Here is a 10,301-nt window from a genome sequence, read left to right on the forward strand (position 1 = left end):
TTGAGGGCTTGTGTTTTGGAAAAGGGAGGTGCTTGGGATTGTTATTTACCTTTGATTGAGTTTACCTACAACAATAGTTTTCATTCGAGCATTGGTATGGCACCGTTTGAAGCTTTGTATGGTAGGAGATGTCGGACACCTTTATGTTGGTATGAGTCCGGTGAGAGTGCTGTGGTTGGACCGGAGATTGTTCAACAAACTACGGAAAAGATTAAGATGATTCAGGAGAAGATGAGGATTGCTCAGAGTCGTCAGAAGAGTTATCACGACAAGAGGAGGAAGTCACTTGAGTTTCAAGAGGGAGATCATGTGTTTCTTCGTGTTACTCCGATAACTGGGGTTGGTCGAGCTTTGAAGTCGAAGAAGTTGACACCTCGATTTATTGGTCCTTATCAGATTTTGGAGAGGATAGGGGAGGTAGCCTATCGTATCGCTTTACCGCCGTCACTTGCGAATTTGCATGAGGTTTTTCATGTGTCTCAGTTGAGGAGGTACATTCCTGATCCGTCGCATGTGGTCAAAGTAGATGATGTACAGGTGAGAGATAACCTGACTGTTGAAACATCACCTATGAGGATCGAGGATCGAGAGTTGAAGCAGTTGCGGGGTAAAGAGATTGCTTTGGTAAAGGTAGCTTGGGGAGGACCAGCAGGTGGCAATGTGACTTGGGAACTTGAGAGTCAGATGAAGGAGTCTTATCCAGAGTTATTCGCTTGAGGTATGTTTTCGAGGACGAAAACTCTTTTAGTGGGGGAGAGTTGTAACACCCCGATAAAATATGATAATTATTTAATTTAAGTTAATAGAATATTTATTAATTTAATTAAATAATTGGAATATTATTGGATTATTATTAGTGGAATAATAAAGTTGGAATATATATAAAGGGTTCCATTTGGTAAAAAGGGTTTTTCACGTGAAAACCAGAGAAGCGACAGAAAGTGAGAAAAGGGCAAAGAGGAAGAGCAAGAGAACAAGGGTTGAAGAAGGGAAAAGCTTGAAGTTAAAGGATTTGCCGGATTAACTCAGGTAAGGGGGTTTTATCGTCGTTTAATGGGTATTATGGGTTAACATGTAATGGGTAGTAATAAGCCATTGAATTGACCCTAATTGGGATGAGGAATGCTGTAAATGGTGATGAATAAGTTATGTTAAAACTGTAATTGAATCTATATGTGGGTGAATCGTAAATTTCTGGACGTGTAGCTTTTTACGGAATTGAAATCGGAGGTCCGGAAGTCCTCCGACGGCGAAAAATACGGGGGATTCTGCATTCTGTTCGTGTTAGCGCAGGAACAACTTTCTGTCTTGCGTTAACCGGTTAACCCAGGGTGTTAACCGGTTAACACTGTTATGAATTATGAGAAATTGTTGTCTGTCTTGCGTTAACCGGTTAACCCAGGGCGTTAACCGGTTAACACTGTTGGAAAAGTGAAAAATTGATATTTAAATATTGTGGACATATTTGATGATTGGCCTATATTGGTGTATGATATAGTAGGGATCATTTCCCGTTGTTTTGAGCAGTAGGGGTATTAGTAGAGTGTGCTAATACTGTGATTTATTATTTGGCATGATATGAATATGATTCTGTGATAAATATGCTGATGATGTATGATGGTATGCATAATGCTGTGAATGTATCGGTTATGTATGCAATTGTAGATGGACTGTTTATGACTTAGAGTGTGAGCATATGTCCATTGTGGATTGTTGTTGATGTTGCATGCTAGGTGATTTAGCGTGTATAGTATGGCCTTTATGGTGGTAGCTAATTCCCATGGTGAGGAATTAGTGAGTGAGTTATTGTGGATTGTTGTTGATGTTTGCATGCTAGGTGATTTAGCGTGCATAGCATAGCCCTTGGGGTGGTAGCTAATTCCCATGGTGAGGAATTAGTGAGTGAGTCACTAGGTCTCAAATGAGTGGGACTAGTGAGCTTGGTAGCCGTATCTGGGTTTGATCGGTGAGGTTGAACTATGTGTTCACGAATAGTCGGTACCGCATGCATGGAGTCTCATTGCATAATATGTGTATGGCGTATAATATGAATGGATGTATTCCAATATTATACGTGGGTTTCGTGTTGTGTTGTGTTGAGTATGATTATGAGTTGATGTTGCCGTTGTTGAATGTGTGATATGATTAGGGTGATGAAATGTGTTAATTTACTTAGCATTACATGATATTTTATAATGCTTATTATCTCGATTGAGGAACTCACCCTTACAACTATGTTTCAGGTAACGAGCAGTGATTGAGTAGAAGCTAGTGCTTGGAGTCTAGTGTAGTTCCTTAGTGGGTCATGCTCTGGTAGATGTAACATCGGGACGGGATGTTTTACTTTGTTTTCATTTTGGTTGTTGAACAAATTTACATGTAATGTGTTACATGGTTTGCATGATTGATTAGATCTCTATCCGCTGCGAATTGTGCAATGTTTTATTTTGATTAATAAATGAGCATGACAAGTTATTATGGTGAATGGTGTGAAGTGTCAAGTGTGACACCCTTAAATTGCATATCTACTCTGATTTATATTTCGTTGAATTAATTAATTATTGGGGTATTTTAGAAGGGTGTTACATTAGTGGTATCAGAGCATAGTCGGTCGAGTCGAGTCGTAATTATTCTGTTTCCCTGTACGTGATAGGTGTTGTGTAACCCTATCAGTACTTATTGTTTTAGCTTGTGGGGTTTTCAGAATAGAGATGGCTGGAAGAGGTAGAGACGATGCTGCGATTGCTGAGGCTCTGGGTATGCTAGCTGGAGTACTTGGAGGGAATCCGAATGTTGTGGGATTGGGAGCTGCTCGTCAACTGAGTGAGTTCCAGAAGAACAATCCTCCAATGTTCAAGGGAGCATACGATCCAGATGGTGCTCAGAAGTGGTTGAAGGAGATCGAGAGGATCTTCCGAGTGACTGAGTGTGCCGATAACCAGAAGTTCAGGTTCGGTACGCATATGCTGTCAGAGGAAGTAGATGATTGGTGGGTTGCTACCCGCACTGAGTTGGAAGCTGCTGGGAGTGCTGAGATCATTTGGGCGGTGTTCAGGGAGAGATTCCTGAGGAAGTACTTTCCAGAGGATGTCAGAGGAAAGAAAGAGATAGAGTTCTTAGAATTGAAGCAGGGCAACCGGTCTGTTACTGAGTATGCTGCTAAGTTCTCAGAGCTGTCGAAGTATTACACTCCCTATGATGAGGCTACTGGGGAATTTTCAAAATGTGTGAAGTTTGAGAACGGGTTACGTCCCGAGATCAAGCAGGCTATTGGGTATCAGCGGATTAGAGTGTTTTCTGACTTGGTTGACTGCTGCAGGATTTTTGAACAGGATACCAAGGCCAGAACGGAGAGCTATCAGCAGAGGGTTGATAGGAAAGGCAAGAATCAGAATGATCGTGGGAAACCGTATGCAGCTGGAAAAGGTTTCCAGAGACAGAGTGGGATGAAGAGACCTAGTGGGGGAGACTCCAGTGCCCCTGCTAAGTGTTACAGATGTGGTCAGGCTGGACATCATATCCATGAGTGTACCAGTGCTGAGAAGAAGTGTTTCAAGTGTGGAAAAGGTGGTCACTTGGCTGCAGAGTGCCGGTTGAAGACTATGACTTGTTTCAACTGTGGAGAGGTGGGTCATATTAGCCCATAGTGTCCTAAGCCGAAGAAAGAGAACCAGTCGGGAGGCAGGGTCTTTGCTTTATCGGGTTCTGAGACTTCTGTAGATGATCGTTTGATCCGAGGTACGTGTTATATTAATGGCTTTCCTCTTGTAGCTATTATTGACACAGGTGCGACTCATTCCTTTATATCTTTGGATTGTGCTGTGAAACTTAAATTAGAGATATCTGAGATGCATGGGAGTATGGTGATTGATACTCCTGCGAAGGGTCCAGTGACTACTACTTCAGTTTGTTTAAATTGCCCTTTGAGTATTTTTGGTAGAGACTTTGGGATGGACCTTGTGTGTCTTCCACTAGTGCAGATTGATGTTATCCTGGGTATGAACTGGTTGGTGTTTAACCGAGTTTCTATCAACTGTTTTGATAAGACTGTGATCTTTCCTGAGATTGAGGAAGGAAAGAGTTTGTTTCTATCAGCAAGGCAGGTGAATGAGGCAGTAGCAGATGGGGCAGAGTTGTTTATGCTGTTAGCGACTTTGGAGGCTAAAGATAAACTGGTGATTTGCGATCTAGCTGTGGTGTGTGATTTTCCTGATGTGTTTCCTGAAGAAGTGAATGAATTACCGCCAGAGTGTGAAGTTGAGTTCTCGATTGATTTGGTACTTGGTACTAGGCCGATATCGATGGCTCCGTACCGTATGTCCGCTGTTGAGTTAACTGAATTGAAGAGTCAGCTGGAAGATCTGTTGGATAAGAAATTTATTCGTCCGAGTGTGTCACCGTGGGGCGCACCAGTGTTATTGGTTAAGAAGAAAGAAGGTACTATGAGGTTGTGTGTGGACTACAGGCAACTGAATAAAGTGACGATCAAGAATCGGTATCCTTTGCCGAGGATTGATGATTTGATGGATCAGTTGGTTGGTGCGAGTGTGTTCAGCAAAATAGATTTGAGATCAGGGTATCATCAGATACGTGTGAAAACTGAGGATATTCAAAAGACTGCTTTCAGAACAAGGTATGGACATTACGAGTATTCTGTAATGCCTTTTGGTGTGACTAATGCGCCTGGGGTATTTATGGAGTATATGAATAGGATTTTCCATCCGTACCTAGACAAGTTTGTTGTGGTGTTTATTGACGATATTTTGGTGTATTCGAAATCTGAAGAAGAGCATGCTGAACATTTGAGAGTGGTTTTAGGAGTTTTACGAGAAAAGAAGTTATTTGCTAAACTGTCTAAGTGTGAATTTTGGTTAGAAGAGGTTAGTTTTCTTGGTCATGTGATTTCAAGAGGTGGTGTTGCTGTTGATCCTTCTAAGATAGAAGCGGTATCTAAGTGGGAAGCTCCGAAGTCAGTTTCTGAGATAAGGAGTTTTCTTGGACTTGCAGGTTATTATAGGAAATTCATTGAGGGATTTTCTAAGTCGGCATTACCGTTGACGATGTTGACTAGAAAGGGGCAAGCGTTTGTATGGGACTCAAAGTGTGAAGAAGGTTTCCAAGAGTTAAAGAGGAGGTTAACTACTGCTCCTATTCTGATATTACCGAGTCCATCGGAACCATTTGAGGTTTACTGTGATGCTTCATTGTTGGGTTTGGGTGGTGTTTTGATGCAGAATAAGCAGGTTGTAGCTTATGCTTCGAGACAACTGAAGGTTCATGAGAGGAACTATCCGACACACTATTTAGAGTTGGCAGCTGTGGTATTTGTTCTGAAGTTATGGAGGCATGAAATTCTGGTGTAGTCAGAATTCAGATGTTCTACTCCAAGTCATGACATCTGATCTAACATTGTAACTAATACAGCAAGATAGTTATTAATCACTGTACTGATATGCACACGTTCACAGATGTCACGACATCTCATTCTATGTCACCCTAGAATGTATGAACACCTGGTGCTGTGCATCAGGAATACGGATTCAACAGAAATCAATCCTAACACTCACTTCTGTTGTTTTCTTCCACAGTTATCAGCCTGATGTCTTACTGTTGATCAGCAGTTACATTGTTCCAGTGTGTTTGTATTTTACTTGTATTTCCTGAATTAAAGGTTGAACACGTTAATCTAATTTTCACTTATTAGATTGCTAACAACTAGGCTACTTGTTAGGTTCATTACTTGTAGGTTAGTAGTTGGTTTCCTGGTTTTTCTCTAAGCCGTTGAATCCCTGAAGAATAGCCTGAGAAAAATACTGACCCAGAAAAACCAATCATCCTACACTTTAGCTCCTGCTTTTGGGAATGAATGTCACAACATTCAGTCCGACATCCAGAACATATATAATACTATTAGTAGCAAATTTTCTAGTTATAACAACATGTTAGTTCATATAATGATAGCCATGAGAGGTGAAAATTGATTGATATTAGTAGACATAAAACTAAACCAAACATTAAAGAAGGTAAAAAAACATATTTAGACAATAGTTAGTTTCCTTGTTCATGGTCACGAAGCTTTGTCATTTAAGTATAAATATTGTTCCATCTTACTTTGAAACAAGACATTCCTTCAAGGAAAAAAAACCTATATAAAAACACTATTCAAAGAAGATATGAAGAACTCCAGGATCGCCATAATTATGTCATTCCTATTTCTAGTTGACTTTTGTGCAGCTCAATCTGAAGTTCTTCAAATATCAAATTTTGGCGGAACACCAAATTCAGATATTACCCAGGTAGTAATTATTTAATGTTTAGCACATTTTTTTCCACTAAGTAAATATTTAACACATTTAATTGATTGTTTTCGCAAGGCTTTCATAAAAGCTTGGACTTTAGCATGTGCATCTCCAACTCCAACCAAAATTGTGATTCCAGCGGGTACATATATGTTGACTGGAATAGATGTTAAAGGTCCTTGTAAAGCTCCAATTGAAATTCAAGTTGATGGAACAATTCAAGCACCTTCAGACATAAATCTAGTCCAAAAAGGGTCTGATCAATGGGTCAGGTTCCAATATATAAACTCTTTAACATTATCAGGGCAAGGAGTTTTTGATGGTCAAGGTGCAGATGTTTGGAAACAAGGTAGAGCTGCTTGGAAAAAAGGTTCAAGTACTTCCACCAAAATCTCCATGGTAAATATTAATATCCCCTTATCATTGAACTTACTACTCATATACAAATAATTGTACCTTCACTTGACAGACATTTATATTTTCAACAGAATTTGGGCTTTAATTTTCTGAACAACACGATCATCCGCGACATTACTTCTAAGGACAGCAAATTTTTCCATATTATGGTTTTAGCATGCAATAATATCACATTTGATGGGGTGACGGTTACTGCCCCAGCTATGAGTCCTAACACCGATGGAATCCACATTGGAAAATCAACTGATGTTAAAATTCTTAATAGCAACATTGGTACCGGAGATGATTGTGTCTCGTTGGGTGATGGTAGCAGAAAAGTAACCGTCCAAAATGTCAATTGTGGACCTGGTCACGGTATTAGTGTTGGAAGCCTTGGAAAGTACACGACGGAAGATCATGTAGCAGGTCTTTTAGTTAAGAATTGTACCCTTAAAGAAACTGATAATGGTCTGAGGATCAAGACTTGGCCATCTGCACCAGGAACAATTACTATTACTGATATGAATTTTGAAGATATTACCATAATTGATGTCTTGAACCCTATCATCATTGATCAAGAGTATTGTCCATATAACCAGTGCTCAAAAGAGGTAATAATCACAAGAAAAAGTTACATCTTTATTTGTTTATTAGTCACAAGATAAACTTTTTTCGCGTTGATTATTCATATTATTTAATTAAAATGACTAACAATTTATTCACTTCTTCTATGGTTTTCAATGATTTAGAATCCATCCAAAATAAAGATAAGCAAGGTTTCATTCAAGAATGTTCATGGAACATCAAAAACACCAGAAGGAGTGATTTTTATTTGCAGCAGTGGTGTACCATGCGATGAGGTGGAACTAAATAATATTGATCTCACATTCAATGGAGCACCAACAAAAGCTAAATGTTCTAATGTTAGACCTATAGTCATAGGAAAGGCCCCTGCTTGTCAAGCTTAAAATGATTTTGGATAATCCTCAATATGCACATGATATTTCTTAATTTGGTTAACTTATTCTTTGAATAGTAGACAAACCATCCCCATAATGTGTGGATGTTCGTCAATATAAGTTTAGTCCCTTAGAAAGAAACAAATTGACATGTGTATTCAACTACAGTCATATATATGTTACTTTTATTATTATAAATTATAAATATTAAATTTTTCTTCGACGTATTGACTATAACCTTTACTCTCTCTTTCCTATACTCTTTTTTGCAAGTTTTCATTACAAGAAATAGCAAAAACCGGAGGGAAACCTATGGAACCTTTGGAAACATTTAAAGTGACCACCCATATGTGAAACCAAGCAACGAGAATGATATCATCCAGGGCCAATGGTAGAGGAAAGAGAGTTTGGAGAATTTGTATGGAGAATGGAAATTTTAGTCAAACGGGTAATTAATTGTCATGTAAACAATACAAAATCACACTTTATTTCTATTAATGAGGAAATAATTTGAAGATGACATAACTATCAAGGATATGATTGAAGCACTAAAAGGATTAGGTGGACTAATAACAAGGGCACCAACTAGAAAAAAATTAAGACATTATTGGATCAAATGGTGAATACTATAATAGAATGAAGACCAATTTAGAAGTCATGTAGCCTAAACTAGTCCTCTTCATAAGTCTTTATGGAGAGGACGCAGGCACATGAGATGATGCATTTTTATTTGTTTTTTTAAATTATGTTGTAATAAAATGTGTGGGCATAATTTTTTTTTTAAATTAGACCTAACATTTAAGTTTAAGATAATGTCTATCTTTGTTTTGATTAGTGTGGAACATGTGCTAGTCATTACTTGTGTGTTGCGTAATGCAAGTTTCATTTGTTTGTTGTATACTTAATGGAGCGCTTAATGAAGATTGACGAGCAAGGAAGAAAAGTCTTGAAGAGCAAGGATAACATTACAAATATCATTCTTATTCAAGAAATGAATATTTCTAATTAAATGGGTTGTCTTTCTTCTCTTGTAAGTCAATAAGGTCATTTATTTTACTATAAATAGGCAATGCCTAAAGCATTGTGACACGCCGCAAGCGTACGACAAATGCCAAGGTAGTTATAAAGAGTATCAAACCTCAGAGATCAATGGTAAATTACCGATTTCTATTCTATCGATGTAAAGATAGACCAACCGGATAGTGGAAAAGAGGGCGACTTAAGTGAAAAAGCACTTAAGTTAAAACAACTAATTTTTAAAGCAACTTTATGAAAACAAATTAATTTAATAAGTATGCTTAATTAATATATATATATATATATATATATATATATATATATATATATATATATATATATATATATATATATATATATATATATATATATATATATATATGGGAAATCTTCAAATGTCTCCACATGACTTAAGCATTTCTATTACGAGAATCCCTACATAATTTATAGAAAAATATATTATTATGGGCAATACCTACTTTATATATCGTATTGCCTTGCCTCTAACGAACGAGATGCCCTTCGGATTTCGCGCGTGCATAAACGTTTGTTAATGGTCATTACATTTGCGCAACTATTAAAAATTGGAACTTTTCTCCATTTTGTTTGATCACTTTGGTAACTTCGGACGTGATTGTTCAAGAATTGCATTCCGACGTTCACACCCACCCTTTCAGTGTAAGGGGAACGCCTAAAAACACTCCTATTTTCATAGCGAGGTTTGAATTAAAAATTCATACTTTCGAAATAAAAAAGATAGCATTCTCGTAACTACCTTAAGTTCATGCGAATAGTCATATGATAGGGTTCATAACTCTTAGTCCCTAGTGGACCATTCATTCATGGTGATGAATGATCTAATCAAAGAAAATACTACAGAAAAAGACATGATTGACAAAAAGATAAATAAAGTAATAAATAACCGGATTAAACAAAGTAAAATACTTGAATAAGATTTTGATCCAGTGTTCCAATGGAGAATTTTACAATGAGCGATAAGAATAAATGTAAACTGAAAAATCCTGGATGCTTTAAGCTAAGGAACAACCATGTTATATATCTTATTCTAAATATGGCACAAAATCTCACCTCCAATGCCTCTTAAAACCATAATTAAATAAAATCCTGGCAATCAGAATTTTTAAAGCAGAGGGTATCGGGCCAGAAAATGAAAAAGATTTGGAAAATGCTTGCTTGCCTGTTACTTCCCGTAATAGCCATTACGAGTGACAGTAGCAGACCTATGGTAAATTTATTGGGGAACCTCAAATAGGGTTTGAGGTTAATTCTTGTTACCTCTCGTAATAGTCATTACGGGTGGTTGTAACAATGTTAGAATAAGATTTGGTTCTGCATTTATACCTTTGAGTTTTGATGATAACAATATAGTATTTTTGTGACAATAATCTTGGTACCCTAATAGTTTGTTATTGTGTAGCTTTAACAACCAATTTTGATTCCAAGTTTATGAAGTGCAACGTCATTAGTTTTTGAACATTTGTTTCGAATTCCGCTTTTGCACTGAATCACTCATGAGAAGTTCTGAAAGACGCTTTGTTGCTACTGCAATGTTCTTTTTGCTTCTGCCCTGGTTCACTCTGGGTAGTTCTAAAATTCACTATGTTCTAAA

General features: G+C 37.6%; 1 protein-coding gene across 1 annotated transcript; it reads left to right on the forward strand.

Annotated features, from left to right (window-relative positions):
- The first annotated feature begins 6,140 nt into the window (after nt 1-6,140).
- On the forward strand, nt 6,141-7,874 carry LOC127129173 (polygalacturonase). Its single transcript, XM_051058453.1, has 4 exons — nt 6,141-6,296; nt 6,375-6,698; nt 6,788-7,306; nt 7,445-7,874. The coding sequence occupies exons 1-4, from the start codon at nt 6,174-6,176 to the stop codon at nt 7,661-7,663; spliced, it is 1,185 nt and encodes a 394-aa protein (XP_050914410.1). The 5' UTR covers nt 6,141-6,173; the 3' UTR covers nt 7,664-7,874.
- The last annotated feature ends 2,427 nt before the right edge of the window (nt 7,875-10,301 follow it).

This window comes from Lathyrus oleraceus, chromosome 3, assembly GCF_024323335.1.
Source record: "Lathyrus oleraceus cultivar Zhongwan6 chromosome 3, CAAS_Psat_ZW6_1.0, whole genome shotgun sequence".
In the NCBI taxonomy this organism is placed as follows: Eukaryota; Viridiplantae; Streptophyta; class Magnoliopsida; order Fabales; family Fabaceae; genus Lathyrus; species Lathyrus oleraceus.